This window comes from Bison bison, unplaced genomic scaffold (genome assembly GCF_000754665.1).
Source record: "Bison bison bison isolate TAMUID 2011002044 unplaced genomic scaffold, Bison_UMD1.0 scf7180017864472, whole genome shotgun sequence".
Classification (NCBI taxonomy): domain Eukaryota; kingdom Metazoa; phylum Chordata; class Mammalia; order Artiodactyla; family Bovidae; genus Bison; species Bison bison.
The window spans coordinates 13,000,222-13,025,052 of NW_011495033.1; the positions used below are offsets into that span (position 1 = coordinate 13,000,222).

At 35.9% G+C, this 24,831-nt stretch overlaps 1 protein-coding gene across 1 annotated transcript in view; it reads right to left on the minus strand.

Moving 5' to 3' along the window:
• MED13 (mediator complex subunit 13) overlaps positions 1-23,374 on the minus strand; it is a gene marked incomplete at its 5' end in the record, with an annotated part of 95,304 nt that extends 71,930 nt beyond the window's left edge. The window contains 2 exons of the mRNA XM_010861716.1: positions 15,105-15,273; positions 23,119-23,374. Of these exons, the coding sequence (XP_010860018.1) occupies positions 15,105-15,273; positions 23,119-23,374 (425 nt within the window). The remainder of the gene's footprint in view (positions 1-15,104; positions 15,274-23,118) is intronic.
• Between the last annotated feature and the right edge of the window lie 1,457 nt (positions 23,375-24,831).

A 24,831-nucleotide genomic window follows, 5' to 3' on the forward strand; every position in this document is an offset into this window, starting at 1 on the left:
ATGGATATTCGCGTTGGTTCTACCCCTTGGCTATTAAGAATGCTGCTGCTATGAACATGGATGTGCAAAATGTCTTCAAAATCCTGCTTTCAATTATTCTGGATACACACTCCGAAGAAGGTCTGATGGATCATATGGTATTTTGTTTTCAATTTTTGGAGCAATCCCGTAACATTTTCCACAGTGACTATACTATTTTACAATCTCACTAATCATGCATAAGGGTTCCAATTTCTCTATCCTTAGTAACATCTGCTATTCTTTATTTCAATAGTAGCCACCTAATATGTTTTTGGGCTTTTCTTGTGGCTCAGCTTGTAAAGAATCCACCTGCAATGTGGGAGACCTGGGTTCGATCCCTAGGTTGGGAAGATACCCTGGAGAAGAGAAAGGCTACCCAATCCAATATTCTGGCCTGGAGAATTCTATGGACTACAGTCCATGGGGTCACAAAGAGTCGGACACAACTGAATGACTTTCACGTTTTTATTTGTATTTCTGCGATTAGTGATACTGAGTAACTTTTTTTTTAAGATTTATTTATTATATTTTTGGCTGTGCTGGGTCTTTGTTGCTGCACATGGGTTTTTTCTAGTTTCACAAAAGAAGGCTACTCTCTAGTTGTGGTGCATGCTTTTTATTGCGGTGGCTTCTCTTGTTACGGAGCACAGACTCTAAGCGTGCAGACTTCAGTAGTTGCAACTCACGGGCTCAGCTGCCTCACAGCATGGATTCCTCTCAGAGCAGGGATAGAACCGTGCCCTCTGCATTGGCAGGCGGCCTCTGGATCACCAGGAAGTCCTGAACATCTTGTCTTATGCTTATTGACCATTTATATATAGTCTTTGAAGAAATATCTATTGAAGTATTTTTCCCATTTTTTAATTGGGTTATTTGATATTTTGTAGAGTTGTAGTTCAGTTCAGTTGCTCAGTCGTGTCCGATTCTTTGCGACCCCATGAATCGCAGCACGCCAGGCCTCCCTGTTCATCACCAACTCCCGAAGTTCACCCAAACTCATGTCCATCGAGTCAGTGATGCCATCCAGCCATCTCATCCTCTGCCATCCCTCCCAGCATCAGGGTCTTTTCCAATGAGTCAACTCTTTGCATGAGGTGGCCAAAGTATTGGAGTTTCAGGTTCAGCATCAGTCCTTCCAATCTTTATAATGCTGGCTATTAACACCTTAGCAGATACATGATTGCAAATATTCTCTCCAATCCATAATGCAAAAAAAAATTTATGTTGGATACAGTCCCATTTGTCTATTTTTGCTTTTGTGGCCTATGTTTTTGTGCCATAACCATAAAATCACTGCCAAATCCAGTGACATGAAGCTTTTCCAATATTTTTTTTCTAGGAGCTTTATAGTTTTAGGTCTTACATTTAGGTTTTTAATTAATTTTAAGTTATTTTTTGTATATAGTATAAGATAAGGGTCCAAGTTCATTCTTTTACATGTGAATACTTGTTTTCCCAACACTGTTTTTTGAAGAGAATGTCCTTTCCCCACTGAGTGGTCCTGGCACACTTGTCAAAGGTCATTTGAACATATACACAAGAATTTATCTCTGAACTTTCTATTCTCTCCCATTGGTTTACATGTTTGTCTTTATGCCAGTACCATACTGTTTTGATTACTGTAGCTCTGTAATGTTTTGTTCATTCCTCCCTTTATCCAGACTTTGTAGTTCTTCCTATTAGAGGTGAAATATACTTCTCCAACCCTTGAATCAGGCTCGCTTTGTGACTTGCTTTGGCCAAGCAGAAGGTTGAAGAATACTTATATATTTCACATATAATTTAGCTTGTCCTCTGGTGCTTCTGTCATCACAAGAATATGCCCTGACTGGTTCACTGGTCGAAAGAGGGATGAGAATCATACAAAATACACCTCTACTCATACTACAGTTTACAGTGACTAGATTGACTAACTCCTAGCTGACCTGCAGGTACACTAGTGAGAATACGTAACTGTTTTAAATCCCTGTGTTTTGGGGTGGTTAATTACACAGCCATACCTGATATAAAACTGGCACCAAAGGTGAGGCACTACCATAATAAAAACCTAAACATGTGGCATTCATTTTTGAGATCAGAGAATTGGTAGCAAAGAATACAAACACTGAAAAACAGTCAGGAAAATGGGAACCTATGTTAATATAATACATGAATACTTCACAGAACCGTTGCCTGAAATAATCTGGAATGCAGAAAACATGCCTAAGTGAACTTACTGCAGGGCTGGAAAATAAGTTTCCCAACAAAGCAATAGTGTGGACTATGTTATAACACAGCTCAAGAAAATACCAAATCAAGAGCGTGAATCTCAGGAACTTCCCTGATAGTCCAGTGGTTAAGAATCTGTTTTCCAATACAGGGAATGAGGGTTCAATCCCTGGTCGGGGAAATAAATCCCACATGCCACAGGGCAACTAACCCTGCGCACCGCAACTTGAGAGTCCCTGTGCTACAACAAGAGAAGCCCTTGTGCCACAAAAAAGACCCAGCATAATTAAAAAAAAAAAGTGTGTAAAATCTCAGACCCTCTTGTTAATACCAAACACTACTCTTAATACCAGCTGAAACACTGGGATTTTTTTTTTAAACAGATTTTTTTAATGCAATGAATTGAAACACAATTCGAATATACTTCAATTAAAAAAATACATTAGAATGACAATTCAGGTCCTCTGTGCCTATGGAGACAAGGCTAACTTGAATAAATGCGAAACTACTGGCTTGCTAAAAAATAATTTTGGATTTTTTAATTAACTACCATTGCTATAAATAAGGACTGAGCAAAATGTGCATTTCTTCTTCTGAAAGCGGGACTACTAAAATCAACTTGTTAAAAATTCAACACCTTTGTGAAATAACAAAAATATTTTTCCTACTCCTAAATAAAGTATTTCTTTGTAACACAATTAACCACTTTTTAACAGTTTTACTAAAGAAATCTTTACCACCTTCCTTTTAAAACTTACTGATATCTGTAAAACAATTATCCTTCAATTAAAAAATAAATTAGAAATAGAACAAAGTGATAAAAAGGTGCTGGCAAATCATTACGGACATGAGCCACATGACCTGGTGTATAATAAATGCTCAGCAAAATTCACTGTGTTGAAGTTCTACATGGTAATGGCTTCTTTCTATGTAATACGTACTTTGTTATTGTCAAATCTCAACTTTTTTTTCTATCTTTTAATTATTATCTAGGCCCTGCTGCTGCTGCTGCCAAGTCGCTTCAGTCGTGTCCAACTCTGTGCGACCCCATAGACAGCAGCCCTTACTTCTCTTTAATTATCTTTCTAAAGCTATTTTTATTAGATTTAATTCAAATGTAAAAATTTGTACTAGGAAAACATACTAAAATGCGATCATGTTGGAACTCTTTTCTCTTTAATCATATGTTTTCATATCTGGAAAGATAAAAGAACTCTTAGAAGGGTTGCTTTCAGAAACAGAGTATTGGTGGAAAAGCAGACTTTCACTAATTAATTAGTTCAGCAAATATTTAATAAAGCACACATTATGTGTTAGACACCATGCAAAGTGTAGGCTACGCAGAGGTGACCAAGATAGAAAGAGTCCCTGTCTTCATGAATTTCACAACCTAATGGAAGAGGCAGGCATTTTATGTGCACACACATAAACACACATAACCTATACATGCGTTCGTACATATACATATTTATTTACTTAAAAGACTGTAATGAATGATACAAAAGAAAAGGATGTTAAGAGAGAACTCACTAGAGGGAACTAATTTAATTTGGATGGAAGGAGGTTTAGGAAGAGTGATCTTTGTGCTGAAATTTGAAAGATGAATCAGTTTACAGGGCAAGAAGTAGAGGAAAACATTCCAGATAGAGCAACCAGCAGGTCCAAAAGCCCTGGGGCAGGAAGGATTTTGGCTTACTGGAAGAACTGAAGATCAGTATCAACTGGAGTATAGACAGGAGCAAAAAACTGGGATTAAGATGGAAGAGGAACAAGCAGGTCAGAATATACAGAACGAGGCAGTTTGAATTTTGTTCTAAAGTGCAAGGGGAAATTATTGAAGGATTTTTAATCAGAGGAATGATAGTATCTGATTTTTTTTGTTTTTACTTGGGACATCTCACCAGCTATTAGAGAAGAGAATCCACAGGATATGTGTGCATGTGTACACGCTCAATCGTTAAGTCCGACACCTTGCAACGCCATGTACTGTAACCCTTGAGGCTCTTCTGTCCACAGAATTTTCCTGGCAAGAATAATGGAGTGGGTTGCCATTTCCTCCTCTAAGGGATCTTCCCAACCCAGGGGTTGAAACTGTCTCTCTTGCGTCTCCTGCATTGGCAAACAGATTCTTGACCACTGAGCCACCAGGACCTAGAGCAATAATAGCCCAGGTGAGACAGTGGTGACTTGGACTACGGTAGTGACAGTAGAAATGGACAGAAGTGGGCACATCTACAATGTGTTTGGGAATTTGGTGATGGATTTTATACAGGAACCAGGAGGTCCCTAGAATTAAAGCAGTATCTGATGACATGAGCCTCAGGGTACAGCATACAGATGTCTAGAGAAGGAGCAAGTTTGGGGTAAAGATCAAGAAATCAGTTTTTGGACAAAGTAACTTTTATGATGTGGTGGAGGTTTGGGTTTATAGTATAAATCTGGGGATTATCAGGGGGTGGATGGTATTTACATCTTTGTGAATGAATGTGATCACCTAGAGAGGGAATGTTGAGAAACAGAGGGAACTGGCCCTAGGGAGCTCTAAAAACTGCAGCTTTAGTATAATAGAAGACACTCACAATCGGGACCAAGAAAGAACAGCCTGAGTGTCAGAAGAAGACATTGAGAAGAATGGATGCTGTGAAAGCAAAAAGCGTTTCAGTAAGAATTACGCCCATTCTTGTACAGCTGGGGTGTGCGCTTGTGCATGTGTGCATGCTCATTTGCTTTAGTCATGTCCAATCCTCAAACTACCGCACAACTGCACTCATCTCACACGCTAGTCAAGTAATGCTCAGAGTTCTCCAAGCCAGGCTTCAGCAAAACGTGAACCGTGAACTTCCAGATGTTCAAGCTGGTTTTAGAAAAGGCAGAGGAACCAGAGATCAAATTGCCAACTAGAGAGTTCCAGAAAAACATCTATTTCTGCTTTATTGACTATGCCAAAGCCTTTGACTGTATGGATCACAATAAACTATAAAAAATTCTGAAAGAGATGGGAATATCAGAGCACCTGACCTGCCTCTTGAGAAACCTACATGCAGGTCAGGAAGCAACAGTTAGAACTGGACATGGAACAACAGACTGGTTCCAAATAGGAAAAGGAGTACATCAAGGCTGTATATTGTCACCCTGCTTATTTTACTTACATGCAGAGTATATCATGAGAAATGCTGGGCTGGAAGAAGCACAAGCTGGAATCAAGATTGCCGGGAGAAATATCAATAACCTAATAAGATATGCAGATGACACCACCCTTACAGCAGAAAGTGAAGAGGAACTAAAAAGCCTCTTGATGAAAGTGAAAGTGGAGAGTGAGAAAGTTGGCTTAAAGCTCAACATTCAGAAAATGAAGATCATGGCATCTGGTCCCATCACTTCATGGGAAATAGATGGGGAAATAGTGGAAACAGTGTCAGACTTTATCTTTCTGGGCTCCAAAATCACTACAGATGGTGACTGCAGCCATGAAATTAAAAGACGCTTACTCCTTGGAAGTAAAGTTATGACCAACTTAGATAGCATATTCAAAAGCAGAGATATTACTTAACCAACAAAGGTCTGTCTAGTCAAGGCTATGGTTTTTCCAGTGGTCATGTATGGATGTGAGAGTTGGACTGTGAAGAAAGCTGAGCGCCGAAGAACTGATGCTTTTGAACTGTGGTGTTGAAGAAGACTCTTGATAGTCCCTTGGACTGCAAGGAGATCCAACCAGTCCGTTCTGAAGGAGATCAGCCCTGGGATTTCTTTGGAAGGAATGATGCTAAAGTTGAAACTCCAGTACTTTGGCCACCTCATGCAAAGAGTTGACTCACTGGAAAAGACTCTGATGCTGGGAGGGATTGGGGGCAGGAGGAGAGGCGGACGACAGAGGATGAGATGGCTGGATGGCATCACTGACTTAATGGACATGAGTCTGGGTGAACTCCGGGAGTTGGTGATGGACAGGGAGGCACGGCATGCTGCAATTCATGAGGTCGCAAAGAGTCGGACATGACTGAGCGACTGAACTGAATTGAACTGAATCCTTTGTGACCCCAGGGATTGTAGCCCACCAGATTCCTGTCCATGGGATTCTCCAGGCAAGAATACTGGGGTGGGTAGCCATGTCCTTCTCCAGGGAACATTAGGATTTTTTTAAAAATTACTCACAAGCCGCCATACATTTTCCTCAAAGAATGTATCTAAAGTAAACAAATATACGCAACCAATCCCATTACTAGATGTGGGAATGCTTACAAAGCCATATTTACACTTTTCTTTCTAGTGACCTCTTTTCTGACAAAATTATTCTATAACTGTTAAGGGGTACAGAAAGTATATATACATAACATCATTTCTAAATATTTTTTCTAGGTATTTTTATCTTAGCAAGCCAATAGTGCTCAGAGAAGGTTATGCCCATTATACATTGCTTGTTGTTTAAGTACTAAGTCATGTCTGACTCTTTTGCAATGCTGTGGACTGTAGCCCTCCAGGTTCCTCTGTCTGTGGGATTTCCCAGGCAAGAATACTGGTTTGGGTTGCATTTCCTTCACCAAGGGATCTTTCCAACCCAGGGATCAAACCTGCCTCTCCTGAATGGCAGGTGGATTCTTTACCACTGAGCCATCTGGGACCCCAATTATATGTACTGACATAAAACAAGCAGAAATCAACTTTCAAAGCATCTGTCTCCAAAGAGTGGATAAAAGACGTGGTTAAAAAAAAATTAAGAAAATTTCATATTAAACTAGTTAGAATGAATATATATATAGTTTTTAACACTATAACTCTATACAGTTTTTTCAGAAAACATTAAAAGATAAATTTTGCCGACAAAAAACTAAGAATTTAAAGGGGAATAACTAAAAATTCTCTATGTCAAGGGAAACATTTACTAAGGAAGTGACTCAAGTAATAATAATCTACACATAGGTAAACTGCAATTTGATTAAGTTTAAGGTAAGTATGCTATAGAAATCATCACGAATGCTGTGTGCTTAATCAATAATTCAACAGCAGATTCCAAAAGCTAAATTGCAAACACTTTTAAGAACGTCTGCAAGTTTAAGCAACAACCTAGAACAGTCCATTGTTCCTTATTTTTAATGTTCATTTGGCTGCCTGGGGTCTTGGTTGCAGCACGCAGGATCTTCGTTGACATCATTTGGGATCCTTAGTTGTAGCACATGGGGCTCAGTAGTTGTGGGGCACAGGCTCAGTTGCTCCGTGGCATGTGGAATCTTTCAGACCAGAGTTCAAACCTGTGTCCTCTGCATTGCAAGGTAGATTCTTAACCAGTGGACCACCAGGGAAGTTCATAGTCTTTATCTTTAAAAGACAAAGAGGCTTGGAGACCTGTATTTTATATCCTCATATTTAATCAGTGAACTATAGTTAAAACTACAGCTTTCAACTGTTTCATTTCATACATAAAATATTAAAAGAAAATAAACTCTCCATTCCTACTCTCTGTACTACCCTACTAAACAGCAAGCTCTCAATTCCAGTTGCCTATTTTAGGAAAAACATCACACCATATACTGCTATGTTTCCTATACACACTGATCTAGTTGTAATAGAAAATGGTTTAAAATAAACCAAGTTTGTGCATGTATAGGAGGAAAACAACTAAAAAATCTAAATATGGGATAAATTTTCTCAAATTCTTACACAAGTACACCTTGCTTTCCTGTGCTTTACAGACAACTGAGGGCTTTACAAATCGAAGGTGTGTGACAACCTGGCACTGAGCAAGTCTGCTGGCACCATTTTCTCAACAGCGTATATTCACTTCATGTCTGTGTGTCACATTTTGGTAATTTTCACATTTCAAACTTTTTCATAATTATTATACTTGGTATGGTGATCTGTGGTAAGTGATCTTTGATGTTACTATTGCAAAAAGATTATGACTTGCTGAAGGTACAGAGAATAGTTAGCATTTTTTAGTAATAAGGTAAGTTACGTACACTGTTTTCTACAAATATTGCTACTGTATACTTAATAGACTACAGTTAGTGTAAACGTAACTTTTATACGCACTGGAAACCAAATAATTCCCTGTGACCCAATTTATTATGATGTGTGCTTTACTGTGGTGCTATAGAATAATAAGATTCAACACAATCACAATAAAAATTGAGCAGTTATTTTGCAGATACTGACAAAATGACTCTAAGGTTTATGTGCTGTGCTGAGCTTAGTCGTGTCCGACTCTTGGCGACCCCATGGACCCCTACGAGGCTCCTCTGTCCATGGGGATTCTCCAGGCAAGAATACTGGCATGGGTTGCCATGCCCTCCTCCAGGGGATCTTCCCAATCCAAGGATCAACCCAGGATTCTTTGCCATCTGAGCCACCAGGGAAGCCTAGCAATAGTGGAGTGGGTAGCCTATTCCTTCTCCAGAGATCTTCATCTTCCCAATCCAGGAATGGAACCAGGGTCTCCTGCTTTGCAGGCAGGTTCTTTATCAGCTGAGCTACCAGGGAAGCAATTATCTCCAAGGTATACCTATATTAAAGGTAATCTAGTCAGAAAGTATTATAGGCCAAAGTGAATGTTAGGTAATACCACCATACTAAATTCGCAATGGCTTGTCTTTTGAGGAGAGAGATCATTTTACAACACCACTTCTTTTTTAGTACTCAGCACTTAGAAAAGTGGAGTTAAAACAAGTATGTGCAACTACAATAAGAATCCAAGGCACTGTTAAGTACCATAAAGTATTATGGAGAATAAAACTGCTCTCCAGGAGCTTTTACTATAACAACCAAAGCAAAAAGTTAAGAATAAGGCATAATTTTACAGATGAAACCTGGACAGATAATCTGTTGTAGAAAAATGTTAAGTACTGAAATTAAACAAAAGATTATTTATTTCTAAGACATAAATTGAAAATATGCTTATAGATTAAAGTCAGCTGTTCTAATACTGTAACAGGTAAGTATACTGCTTTAGGAAGTGCTGTATTCTTAGCACTTCTGTTAGGCAGGTACAGAAAGATGATATCCCATTTTGCTGGTAGGGAATTCAAGACACAAAGAAGTTAACTGACTTGTCTTAAAATCATAAACCTATTTAAAGGGAGTGTTGAGTTAAAGTTCTAGTCATCCTAACAATCAATTAAAAATGGGCAAAGGATTTTAACAGACATTTAAGAAGATACACAGCTACCCAACAGGTGAAAAGATGCTCAACATCACTAGTCATTTAGAAAATGCAAATTAAAATGACAATGAGATAACTACTTCACATCCATAAGGATGGCTGCTATTTTTTAAAAAATGAAGTGTTGGTGAAGATGTGTAGAAACTGCAATCCTCCTACACTGCTCGCTGGAATATAAAATGGGGCAGCCACAGTGGAAAAGACTTTAGCGATTCCTCAAAAAATAAATTAAAATAGAATTACTGTATGCCCTAGCAAATCTACTTCTTGTATGTTTCCAAAAGAACTGAAAGCAAGGACTTGAATAGATATTTGTATACTAATATTTATAGCAGCATTATTCACAATAGACAAAAAGTAGAAACAACCCAAATGTCAACTGACAGATGAGTAGATAAACAAGATGTGGTATAAAAATACAATGGAAAATTACTCAGTCTTAAAAAGAAATGGGGACTTCCCTGATGGTCCAGTGGCTGACTCCACACTCCCAATTCAGGGCCTAGGTTCAATCCCTGGTTTGGGAACTAGATCCAACAAGCCGCATGCTGCAACTAAAGATCCCGAATGCTGCAACTAAGACCCAGAACAGTCAAATAAAGAAATATGTAAATATTTTTCTAAAGAGAAATGAAAGTGCATGCTACAACTTGGATAAGAACCTTGAGAACATGGTGCTAAGTGAAATAAGCCAGACACTAAAGGACAAATACCTTTTGATTTCACTTATGTAAGGTATCTAGAACAGTCAAATTCATAGAGACAAAAAGTAGAATGGTAGTTACCTGGGGCTGTGAGGGGGAGAAATAGGGAGTCATTAATCAATGGGCAAATTTTCAGCCTGGAATGATGAAAAATTTCTGTAGATAGTGTGATGGCTGCGCAACAGTATGAATGTAATTAATGTTACTGTACCATACACTTAAAAAATGGCTAAAATGGTAACTTGTGTTGTTTATATTATACCACACACACAAAAAAAGAATCCTAGTCATCCTAATTCAAGATTTTTATTTCATTGATTAAATAGTTTTCAAACCTATCTTTCATTAGAATCACACAGAGATCTTTTATAAATTCCAAACCCTACACCACATTCTCAGGTTAATACACAGATTATGTTTTTATTCTCTCAAGGTGATTCCATATCCAGACAAGTTTGGACCAGACCACTGCATTAATCTATACTTCTGTAGCCCTCAAAGTGATTCTTTAAATTCCTTAAATTTATAGGTACAATTTCAATATCAAATATCCTTTATCTCAATGAACAATAGATGTATATTAAAACCCAAAATATAACACCTTTATCTGTAAATTTTATATACTTCAGCTCACTTAGTGAACACATTACTTACATTATATAGTAAAGAATATTCAGAAAGCAATGACATTATTTTGGTTTACAACTTCAAGTGCTCAGCGAATATAGCATCTCCCTAATATTTTTAAGTCTTCTGTTTTACTATTTTCTATAACTTTAAAAAGATGTAGGTTAAGACCTCCCTGGTGGGCTAATGCAGATCATGTGATGTGGGTTCAATCTCTGGTCAGGGAACTAAGATCCCACAATGTTGTGTGACACAGCTAAAAGATTTTTTTAAATAATAAAAAATAAATAAAATAATAACACGTAGGTACAGGAGATACAGCGATCTACAGGGCACACTCTGTCTCATAGTTTTTCATGCCCTATAATCCAGCTCCAATACCTGCAAGATGAATGAATTCCAAGAAGTTCCTTAACCTCCCTATTCTTCAGATTTAACAACTGTAAAACTGGACTAACAGGTCTGTTTTGAAAACTGATTTAACACCTATTAAGCCCTAATTTCAAACACGGCCTGGTCAGTTATGCTTATGCAAAGGTTTCTCATTCCCTTCAGAAAAACAAAATTTCTCTATTATCATTCAAATCTAAAACCAACAGTTCAAAAGGACAGATTTGTATGAATCTCTAAGAATCACAGTAAGAAATGACAGTAAGAAAAGCTTAATGGGAAGGAAAAAAGAGAGAAAAAAGTCTTTCCTAGCCCTGAATTTTTCTCAAAAATGTTTCTAGAAAGCATGAGAATGGGGAAAACTGACCATGCAAATCCTAATGACTCAAACATCACAGAGAGATTTCATTAGGTCTTAAGTACTATTATATCATCACTGAGGACTTCAGAATAATCTTGATGATGGACATTAATGATAGACTAAGCTAAGAGGAGGAAAAATAAGACAGTAACCAGGCCCAACTTAGCAAATAAAGGACATCTTGACAGAAGTTGGAAGTTCCCCTATTTTTGAGTCTCAAGTACAATCCCAATTTAGCATACAATTCCAAGAGGGTTCATCACCACTGATGCAAACCAATATACACATGACTATCAAGCACTTGTAAATGTGGACAGATCCCATTGAGATGTACTCTAAAGAACGAAATGCATATTAGATTTCAAAGACCTAGTTTTAAAAAAGTAAACTACCTCATTAATATCATTTGCATATGCAATTACATACTGAAATATTTTAGATATATTGGGTTAAATATATGAAAATCAATTTCACTTTTTAAAAAACTTTCTTTAATGTGCCTACTGCAAGATTTTAAAATACATATGTGACTCATATTGTATTTCTATTAGACAGTGCCATCTTAGAAGACAAGAAGAAAAGAATTGAGTCCTGAGAAAACATAATAGCTTCCGTAGAAGTTAAGTTTTCAAAGGTATTGAGGAACCCAACCAAAGGATATCCCAAAGCTATACAAAACGGCTACTTAATAAGCCACCTTAAATCTTGTGGTGCTTCTATTTAAATAAGATGGAGTTGAAGGGACTGTGTAAAAGCCACAGGTGTATGAAAGAAGACAAAGCTTTACGAGTGAAGTTTAAAGTAGTCTTTCAGTTACTGCCCAACCCCTCCAAAAAAAACAAAAATAAAAACACCCTTAACTGATTTCTTTAGTGATGCTAAGGCATTATTTTAAGTGTAAAGGCTCTGGTGTAAGCAATATCATCCAAAAGAACTTATGCAATACAATAACCAGCACTCGTAAGAGTATTCGAAATGTGGTTTAGACAACTGAGGAACTGAATTTTTATTTTTTCAATTTACTGAAATTTAAATAGCTACAATTGACTGGTGGCTACTATAACAGCACAGTTCTAAATAAAAATGGCCAAGTCCCAGTCCAATCACCTTACTAAAGCCTGCAGCTTGCTTCATAGCTATTTACACATACAGAACTTCCAATCAGCACTTTAGTGCCCAGAAGTCTTAAGAGTAGAAAAAGAGATAATTCAGACATCCAGGATCTCAAAAATATTACTTCTTATGTATTCTCTTCTCAGGAAACTACAGGTAGATGGGCATTACCAAAACAGTAAGACAAAAAAACAAAACATGAAATCCAGGAAATAAGTGACCCAACACAGACAAAAAGGCAAAGCAAATTCCCAAGATGACTACTATGAAACAGGCCTAATAAAACAACAAGTCCAAAACAGAACCGAACAATGAAGGGTTCAAATAGGGATACTGAGAGAGAGTGAGAAGAAATTAAAAGATTACACAAACTCCTTAAAGGTAAAGGGGAGACTTATACTTCCTGTAGATGGCCTAGGGGCGAATTACCAGTAAGTATACAGGTTGGGGATCAGCAAACTATCTGTAAAAAGCCAGAGAAATATTTTAGGCATTGTGGGATCATCAGTCTCTTATCACAACTATTCAACTCTGCTGGAGTGTGAAAGCAGGCATAAAGTAATCCAAAAATGAAGGAACAAGGCTGTGTTACAATGAAATTTACAAAAACAGGGGGCAGGCTATATCTTCCCTGTGAGGAGGTAGTTTACCAACCCTTGACATAGGTAATTAAGGGAAAAAAGAGGTAATCACATTAACACTGGGAAAAACAAAATTATATAGAGGAAATGGAATGTAATCCTACATGCTGTATGACTCACTAAATATGTATAAAATTATAATAATAGAAACAATAGGTACTTTTTTTTTTTTTTTAACCAAATCTCATAACTATATTGGTAAGATAAGGGAAAAAAAAGAAAGGACAGGAGAACAGAGTATCTCAGCATGCCAATGTCCTCGTGGTAGGGATGGGAGTTGGGAGATGGCTGGGGTGGAGGGGACGGTAAGATAGCTAAATTATTAATAGAAGATTAAATCTTGAATAACTGAAATAACAGAAAGCTCAATAATTAGCATTTGCTTGTAAGTTTTCAAACGGGTAAATTAAAGTTAATTTAGAAGAATTTAAAGGGATTGCCTCTGAGGAGCACATCTAGTAGTTGGGGCTCAGGATTACAGGTTCTCTTTTTAATTCTTGGTAATCAGCTTGAATTCTTCAAACTGACTACCTACTATCTATTCTCCATTTCCTCTTACTAACCAAGGTTTATTTTGCTCAGAGTGGCAATGTTCCCATATACAGAGTATTTATCTCAAGATAGCCAATGATATGTCAGCTAAGAGTTCCAGAAAAGAATCTAATTTCTGATCCAATGGTCACCCCTTCTCATCTCCTCCTTCCCTTCCTCTTCCTACCTGGAATCCACCATGAGTGAAGTCTGGAGATGCAACATTTACTGGAACCATGAAGATAAAAGCCAAAGGCTAGAGATAAAAGAGCAGAAAACTCCAGGGAACCTAAGTTTTGATGATATCATTGAACATATCTTCCTCCAGACTATTAAGAAAAATCAATTCCTACATAAGCTAGTTAGGACTTTTTTGTCATTTGCAACTGAATGCACTCCTACCTTGTACAATTATTCTTTTGACAATAAAGGTTTGTTTTAATTTTCAGAGAGAAAAAATGAAAGCCTTGATATGTCTTACCTACTCATCGATTATAATGAAACTAGAAAGGGAAGTTTACAAAAAATTGTGTGTGTGCATGAAAAGAGATGTGCACCTGACATAAAATGACATCTCAACAATGATTACAACCATCACATCTTTTAGGGAAAACGAATAAATTTCCTTCATTTTTTTCTTTTCCCATATCCCATCTTACACACCACTGTTTAATTTCTCTCGAAGTCTCACTAATTCAACAACTGCTTGCGACTAAATCTTCTAACAGATTACGCCTTATATTATTTAAACCAGAGAACTGTAGTAACCTAAAGCTTTTACCTGAATGTCTTAAAAGTCTTCTGTGCCTCCATCTGCAACTATCCTACACATTAGCATCATGAATTTGCTTAATTTAAAGCTGAAGAAAATCATAAGCACCCCAAAAGTAAACATGTCCTACATAGAAACATACAAATTTAAATAACTTTAATTAAAGCGAAAAGATGCTGAGAATGAGGATTACCTCAACCCAAACATGACTACAGATCACCATCTAAAAAAACTATTAATACTACTTAATTTTAACAGAGTACCATGAATGTATTTCCACTAGTACTAAAAAATATATATACTTTAATGCGTAAGTCTCTGCTTTCATCTCACATTTTTTCTATTATCCCAAATCAAAACTTAAGCCACTGTACTGACACACAACCTATCTGTACTACAAGAAAATTCTTAAAATGTGTAAAAGAAAGAATGAAGGAATCAAAGAAAACTGAATACTTATAGGACTTTGCCAAAGGTAACCTTCTGAATGTCTGTGAGATATTAGTTTTATCACACATTCTATAAAGTCATTAATATTAACAAGCCTAAAGAAATATCAAGTAAGAGTTTAAAGATAGCTTACCTTTTATTTATAGGTTTTTCGTCTTTTTCATAAGGCTTCACAAACCACTTGCCAATACGTACAAAGTTCCGGTTCATTAAACACCGTTCCAACAGATTGTGAACTGCTTTGAAAAGCAAAGTTCGGCATTCATAGGAAAGTCCATTCTCCCACACTCCATCTTCCTCTTCTATAAAAGAAATGAAAGAAACAAAAAGTAACATAGAGGCACTATATCTACTCAGAGCTAAACTGAACGTATTACAGTTTAATCCCTAAATTCATAAACCCTACTTCACCTCAGAATATTGAACTACGACCACTTTGCTATCTCTCTAGACACTAAAACATCAGGTTTCAAAGCTAATCCATAGAGAATAAAAGGCCAAAGTGCCATGTACTCTATTAAATTACCTGAAAATTATTTTCCCACCACATAAAGACAATGATATATCACAAACATACTGATTTGGTTTCTGTATAAATGAATAGGACATTTGCATAACCAAGGGAAATACCACACACTCTATACCTAAAGTGCCAATTTCTAAGTTGACTCACTTGTTAGTTACTTTGTCCTAACTCTTCCAGTCATTCACCCTGCCAAAAAAAAAAAAAACTAGACAGTTAATAATTAAACTCAAAACATCTTACGTCCATCAGCTTTCTAATCCATGACTCAACTATAAAAATAAGTGATGGATAAAAAGGAAGTTTCTGGCACAGAGCCTAACAAGTAGTGCATTATCAGCCACCTTAGGTCTCATTTCAACCAAATGATTCCCATGCTTACTATTTAGTATAAGATTCTCTACATGGGGGAGAAATTGAAAAATTTAAAGACAAATTTTAAATGGCACTTCTGATATAGTTATGTTGGTAGTTTAGTCGCCAAGTCGTGTCCAACTCTTTGTGACTCCATGGACTGCAGCATGCCAGGCTTTCCTGTCCTTCTCACCATCTCCTGGAGTTTGCTCAAATTCATGTACATTGAGTCAGTGAAGCCATCCAACCCATCTTATCCTCTGCCGCCCCCTTCTCCTTTTGCCTTCAATCTTCCCCAGCATCAGGGTCTTCTCCAATGAGTCGGCTCTTCACATCAGATGACCTAAGTATTGGAGCTCTAGCTTCAGCATCAATCCCTCCAATGAATTTTCAGGGTTGATTGGATTGACTGGCTTGATCTTGATGTCCAAGGGATTCTCAAGAGTCTTCTCCAGCACCACAATTCAAAAACACTTATTTCTTCGATGTTCAGTCTTCCTTATGGTCCGACTTTCACATTTGTACATGAATACTGGAAAACCGTGTCTTTGACTATACAGACCTTTGTCGGCAAAGTGATGTCTTTGCTTTTTAATACGCTGTCTAGGTTTGCCACATCTTTTCTTCCAAGGAGCAAGCGTCTTTTAATTTCATGACCGCAGTCACCATTCACAGTGATTCTGAAGCCCAAGAAAATAAGACCTGTCACTGCTTCTACTTTTTCCCCTTCTATTTCTCATGAAGTGATGGGACTGGATGCCATGATCTTGGTTTTTGCAACCTTTGCTAACTACATAGCCTCAATTTTGCCAGCAAATCTATTAACCACTCCAAGTGAAGTTATAAAAAAAAAAAAAAAACAACATAGTCATTTTGAGATAAGTATGGATGTGGTTCAGAAAAAAAGCTTTTTACTCTCTATCCATCTATACCTATAATAAAGCATCCAAGGAATCCTACTATAAATAGGAGCTACTGCCATCAACATTTTAACTTTTGGAATATTTTAATTTGCTATTTCAAATATAAAATAGTGTGGCATACTCCTATAGTCTATTTAACTTTATAAAACATTTTTAAAGTATGGACCTTCTTTCAATTTAAGTAAAAGAAAAAATCTTTACTAATTCAACACTAAAAATGCACAACTATCCCAAGAGAAAAATAATAAACCATGATGCTTTAGAATAAAAGCAGAGACACCTATTAAGAGTGACAGATGGCAAACATTCATAACTTGTACAACAAACGAGCAGAATAAACATTAACTCAAAAGCACAATAGCACAATGACAGTGGACTTTAACTTCACTAGAAATTTGTGCTACTACAAAAGTTAACGTTGATTTTATGTTGTTCGTTTCCTAAATTACAGTAAAAATCTTTCAAATCAACTTTTTTCCGAAAGACAAGCTTTTTAAAAATGAGAAAAGCTTTAGAAAATGACCATATTTGAGAGTTGAAATAATTTTTAAATCATTAATAAACAGAAAAAGTTCTTCATATTCTACTGTATTATAGACATCCTTATCTACTTCCAATTAAAGCCAAAATTTCCCAAGTTTCACTTTATTAAAGGAAACAGGAGGCTAGAAGAAAAGGGAAGTGGCACACAGTGGCTTCACTTTATTTAAAAAGTCTAGATCACAAGCATATCCGAATTTTGAGAGGAAAAAAAAATCAAAACTTTCTCAATCTGTTTTTAGTCTAATCAGTTTCTATCATTTCAAAATGAAAGTTACATTAAAAGTTTTATCTAAAATTATGTGATCTATGATTACTAAAAGTACACATATTCTTAATTCCAAAAGAATTATGCTGGAATTCTTCACTTCTTTATAAACTACCTAGTATACTTTTTATAGCCTTTTACCTCAAAAATCCTTACCTTCTAAGGAAATGCAATGGAGTTAACATGTCATACACAAGAAGCCCCTACCAAAATCTTTTCTCAAACTACTTCTAAGTTTTAAGCAACAAAGAACCAAAACACAGATACCATTACATTTCAAACATCTACAGTCACTATAAACTTCAAATATCAGAAAAGTATTCACTTAAAACTTGAGACTGAATTCACCTTCTTACCCAAAAGTTAAAAATCTTTAAAACAGTAAAAACTGCAATACAATAATTTTATTAATTTTTACATATTAAGATTGTATTTTAAGAAATCTATTTCAGTTAAACCTGTATGTAGTTAATAGTTTAAGAAAACTAAATACAGTTTAGAAAATTAATCAGTATTAATATTCAAGCATTTCTCTCTCATTGCTCTAATTCTCTGTCTAGAAAAACTCAGGTGAACTTAACCCTCATTTTACATTAAACCCTCAAATGCCCACAATGCTCATTAACACTAAATGGGAGTTATGCATAAAACAAAGATCTGATCACCTGTTAGGATTTTCTAAGGCCAACAAATCTCTTAAGCACATCTTCACCTATATAGTAGATAACTAAGCAACCATCACACTAAATAACAATTTGATTTTTCATTGCTGAGGAAATAAGAATAATTCCTAATAACATTCAATGAAAAGTCAGGTTTTTTTTTGGAGGGGCAGGGGGAGTGTCACTCAGAAAGAAGCCTACTAAACCAAGCCTCTATCTTGATATTATAGTAACCATACTAAAAGTACTTCTCCACATCTTGTATTCATAGATATAAAAAACCAAGTGGTACAGCCAAGCCACCAAAGACATAGCGGCACACACCCCTTACATTAATTAAAATAAACCCTGTGTCTCAACACCAGCATGACAGCAAAGGGTGGGAGGGGGACACACGGGCAAATCTTTACCTAACTTTTTTGAACTTAATTAACCACAGCCTAACGGAAAAAGTCTGCTTAATGTATTTAAATAAATGTTTCCCTCATCTTCTATCTGTATCCCCAGAGAAAACAGTTTCAATTCTGTGTTTTTAGTACTTTTCTGTTAGCCTTAGGATTAGAACTCTTAACCGTTATTGTTACTTGAAAAATTTTTACAAAATATTTGAACAATGAGTAAGTTCAAATGCTAAATTTGATTTCCATAATTTTTTGAAGATACAGATTATAGTGATACAAAACGATGTGATAGGTCATCAAAATAATTCTCTATGAGTAGGGGGAAAAATAAAAACAAAAAAAATTTTTGATATACCTAAGCATTTGTACTGTTTTCTCAAAACTGACATTGTTAAATATCCTCATAGTGGTAAGCCAGTAAAAAAGGAATCTACCTAAGTAAGTCTGCCAGGCTATTAAAATGCAGCATATACTAAAAAATAATAAATGGGTCAAAATCGATCATTGTTGAAAATACTATGTATTTCTTGAAAGAATAGAGAAATGTTTAAGCGTCTAGTTTAGCACCTGTCTTGACTAATAATTGCCCATTCATAAGCTGCTCTTTCAGCAAATTGCTGAGAGCCTTAAATTCGCAGCATTATTGATCAGCAAAACCTGAAAAACTGGTTTTAAAGCAGCCTCTTATGTTTATCTTTGATTTGAAAATCCAAAAAATACACTTTTCTTGCTTGATAGTACACAGAAAAGCAAGGCAATGCTGTCCCTAGAAGACGAGCAAACATAAAAGGTTGGATCACAAGTAAATTATGTAACAGAAGACAGAAATGAATTAACTCTCTTCAGGCTACCTGGGGCATAAAATAAATTCTTACTTGACTAACACTAGACTGCTATACTTGGCTGCTATTTATCTATTTGTCAATCTTGTTAAAGCTGTCACTTAAGGTTAAATTCCACTGTAATTAATATCCTTCAGTAAAAGCATCCAAAATTAAATTCTAAGACTAAACAATGACCTATTTGACAGTATTTACGATGAAATTGTTACAATAAAAGTATTTGGATATGTCGCTAAAATCCTGCATAAATACCACAGGAGCCAGGAAAGATATATTTTTAGCCCTGACTGATTCTGTTTTTTCAATTCTCAGGGTATCAGTTTTCTCAGAGTCTCATCACATTCTAGCTACTATAATTTTTTTTAAGATGCAAACCTCAGAGAGGGGGTAGTTGTTTTTATTTTTGTTTCAAGGGAAAAACTAAAAGCCAATAGTGACAACAATAAACTTCGAACTGAGGGTTAAAGTATCGAATCAGATTTGGCTTGCTATAAAAGACTTTTACCAATTAGCAATAAAACAAGTTTATATTCTATTTCTACACATTAGCAAAACTCGAAGGTAACCCAAACATGTGCTACATGTAAGAGGCAGGCAGAAATTAAAAATGCACTATGGAACCTGACTAGACTCTTCAGAACTATAAAGATCATTAAAAATAAAGCAAGTCTGAGAAACTGTCAGAGTCTAGAACAGTCAAAGGAAACATGACAACTAAATGTAATACAGTATCCTTGATGAGATCATAGGATAAAAAAGGGCATTAAATAAAAATAAAGGATAACCAAAGAAACTATCGATTGTAGGTAATAACCAATGTATCAGTATTGCTTCATTAGCTGTGGACAATGCACCATTTGATGGAAAGTGTTAGCAATACCAGAAACTAGGTGAGGGTAGCTCAGAACTCTACGCTATCTCTGTTAAATTTATGGAAATCTACACCTATTTTAAAACAAAAAGTTACTTAAAAAAAAATGCACTATGAATGACACAAATGAAATGAAGGGGGTGAAGCAAAGGCAATTTTGCACTTTTATTACTGATTTAATATGAAAAACTGACAATTCTCATCTGCAAAAAGGAATGGCTTCTGCCTTCTCTCACCAAGAATGGCAGAGTTACTGCCACAATCACAAATATTTCAGTAACAAGATGTGGTAGCTGCTGAACCAAACAGAAAGACACTGCCTGCAAAGAGCACACTCAAGCTAAATTAACCAGCCTATTAGTTACCACCTGGGTCCTTCCGGTTCCCCTCTCCTTGCTACCACACCTCCACTTGGAACTCAGGACTGCCTCCAGCAGCTGATGCCACCCCTACTGTCCAGCTGCTCTCTTCTCAGGGGAGCTTAAAAGAAGGGGATGGAGTGCCACAGATGGGAAGAAATGAAAAAGGGGTTAGCTCGAGAGACAGCGGCAGACTAATTACCCCAAAAGGGAGGCAGACGGTGTCCCTGGAGCAAAGAAAAGGGCGAGACAAATATACTCCATCTGAAAAGACCTTATTATTCTTTAAGATATGTCTGATTTAAGTAAAAACATTCTAAAGTAAATGACAGGTTAAAAAAAAAAAGCTAAAACATTATAAAAATACCATTGGCTACACAAACTGTTTAAGATAGTACCAGACAGACTTTGGAACAGAAAATATGATTACATATAACCATTACTATATTTAGGTTTACTATTTTAATTGCTTTCACTGATAAATTCTTAAGTTAATTGGCATTCAGCAAAATCTGACAAGTAAAGCCTAAACTTCCAAAATTACTTTCATTACGTTCAAATAAATATTTTAAAGTATAGGCAGCACTATTTTAAATAATTATGCTTACAAGCAAACTAGAGAAAAAAAATTTAATAGCTGTGAATTTTCAGGAGAAAACCTATTTAAAACAGAAAAAGAAACTACCCACATAGTATTTTAATATACATCACGCCAGTTCACAATGAACTTTAATAGGCTTTTAATTTTCAAAATGTTAGTCCTACTAATGTAATACTAATATTACATAACTGTTAAATTATGTTTGATTCCACGAAATGTATTTCATGGAATCTGGGGGAGAGGGGGTGGGGAGAGGGAAATGGTCTGTTCAGATGTTCTAACTTTATTAAGAAGCCTGAAACTTCCAAGTCAGCATAAGTTTATCTATATGATCAATAATATTAAAACAGTCTTCAAATATTTTAGTAAGGTGGTATTTATAATCACTTCAAGATTAAAATAACTCAAGCATACCTAAAGTCAATGAAAGAAAAAGGAAGCTGGCAGGCTTAGTTTTTGGCATGACAATTACAAAGCATCACCTTGCTGATGCTGTAAAGGAATATTATACTCTGACGTATATGCATACATCATATACACATACATATATACAAACTCATCATTTAATATATTTAGAACCACACTACATACTTAAAAATAAGGGCTAGATTCTCCAGCAGGATCTTATTAGAAAAGCTGGAAAGCACTTTTCATAAAAGAATTGCAACCACTCTCAAAAATAAATATTAAGTCTGAAGGGTTTGTTAATTTGAAGATAAAAAATGTGACACACACATTCCTGCACAAACACTGGTCTTAACTGCTTGTCTGAGATAGTCACCTGGATTACGTACATCCAAAAATAAAATAAGTTCTATAGATCAAATAGACAATAACAGAAACTCCAGAGTACTTGATTTCCAGTAAGAAAACTTTTTCAGTTATCTAAAAATTCCAAATTTTCTCGTCAGGAATCATTATGTTACATCTTACTGAAATCTTTGGTACACTGCAGCAAACAACTAATCATTTACATTCCTATCATCAAAGATTCAGCTAACATGGACTCTAAAGTGAACACAAGCTTCAGTACTACATGAAGAATTATAGTTTCTCTTTTGAAAGTAACATTTGGTCCTAAATATCAAGAAAATAAGACAGAAGTAACCTTATCAATTTGCTCATAATAGAATCACTTCCCTAACTTTTCAGATTATGACACATGTCCCACTATAAAAGCTAAACAAGTTGGCACTGTTTCATATCAAAGACAGTCTTTGATGGAACAGTACCTAAAATAAAAGAATCACATTCCAAGAATAAGAAAATTAACATATGCCTTCATTTGTTAATAATGTAACAACCACAAATAAAAATACTGAAAAAACTATGTGCCTAGGGGGGAAAAAAAAGCACATGAGAAAGTTACCATATTTCCAGATATTTCTACAACTGTGTGCGTATTTACACAGAAGAGAATAGTAGCAGAATTGACTCAAAGATGAATTACACTTGGTTTCAAAAGTATTTTTTGACTTTGTTAGGAAATGCTCCCCAATTCCATTTTTCTTAATTTTAATTAATTTACTAACATGCCTTCCTTGGGGCTGTCTGCCAGAAATTCATGAGAAGGCTGGGAGGTGGAAGAATAAAGTTATTCAAGGCTCAAAAAAACCTGCCATAAAATGCATAATTTTCAGTAAAATAAAATAACTGCAGTGTAATAAAACATGAAGCTGAATTTTTGTCTGGTTTCACAGTAAACAATATTCCACCAAAAAAATCATTTGTAATACAAATGTTTTTAGGAAAAGTATACAACATTGCTATATCTTTAAGTTAGAAATTATAAGCTGCTTTCACCTGATAAGTCATGGTGAATAAGGTCAGCAAAATTGGGGTCTTCACCCCACCAAAATATCCACAATTCTCTTCTTCCAGGTCTCTGATCACGCCGCCAAACACCAAGTACATCTGCCTTAAGGCAGCGACTAAAACTGCTCAAAATGGGGTCTTCCTCTGTCACCGGAAACAGAATAGGGGCAGAAGTTGGGCCTTGCCATACATATCTCTTCCATTTAATTCCCGTCAAGTCAGCCTGAGGAAAAGAAAGTATGATTTTTTTATTATTGCATATTCACTCAAAATCAAAAGTCCTCACTATTAAAGTCCCCTATTTCATGAAGACATTACACTTTTTCAACATATCCTTGGGATACTGAAAACTGACCAGAAAAGAAAGGGGGAAAAAAAGCTTATTCTGATGATTCAACAACCAAAAATTAAAGGAGAAGAACAAAGACACTGAAAAAATTAATACTGACATGTCGCTGAATACAAGTCAATAAATGTGTCCCAAGGATAAATTAAAAAACTTTAATAATGTTAAACACAAACATAGACTTTAATACTGCACACTGAGTAAACATTTGCTCTCAGTCCTAAATTCTGTTCTTACTGGTTACATTTGTTTCTTGGTATCAAACTTACTACAAAATTAACTTTTAAAGATTCATCATTCCGTGTTTATAGAAGTCACAGCTCTAACGAAAAGAAATCTCAACTACAATTGAAAACATTCTTGTTAAATCTTTACATATCCCTTTAAGGAAAAGTCAAATAGCTGCTCACAAAGAACTGTCAGATTTGTGCTAGTCTTATCTTCAAAGAACTCGATCCTAAAAGTACCAAAAATAGACTGAGTTGGAGAAGACAGAAATGTAAAACCTGCTGTTTGTCTACTATATCTGAAGAGATGCTGATTAACGGATATTCTACAAGAAACATTTTATAAGGGGGAAGGTATTAAAGATCTCAATTTAGTATCGTAAAAGAAATCATCAGCGTAAATTCAGTAATTTTTTAATCTAACTTAAAAGTGCAAGCTTAAGGTGCCAAAAATGAAACTGCTGATACATGACTGGCAGTTTACACTTGCCAACTAGTTGTGCTCCGCCCACTCAATTCACTTACCTATCACACACTCTTAATATTTCTCATAGGACAGGGAAAATGAAAAAAAAAGTTACCGAAACTTCAAATCATTGATGAAGCTAAGCTCCTATCCAACTGCAGACTGAGTATTTGCAACAGTTGGTACTTTTGAAAGTCTTTATTGAGATGTTCCCAGACCGGAGCCAACCAACACAACTGCCATCCGTAGAGCCAGCTTCCCCTGACTTTTCAATAAGAGGAGGAGCAGCCTTCTGTATAAAAATATTTAGTCCAGAACCACAGCATCTCTTCCATAAGTTCGCTCCACTCTCACAAACCTAATATTCTAATAAAAGCAAGTCGGCTAGAGATTGTCAAAACCTCAAACTGTTTCCAAAGTTTAAAAGAAAAACTACGGAATGGCATTCACTTTTTTTAAAGAGTCTGAAGTCACCCAAGGAACAAACGAACCCCCTAGAGTTTGACTCATCTTTATTAAAAAAAAACAGAACACGTAAAATTAAAGGAGTGCTAAGTTCCGGGGTCCCGTTTACTGGGGGAAAACAAGAGGAGCAGAGCCAGGCAGTGACAGAATGGGCAATAATAGAAAGTGGCAGAAAAAGGATACACGGTCAATAAGGA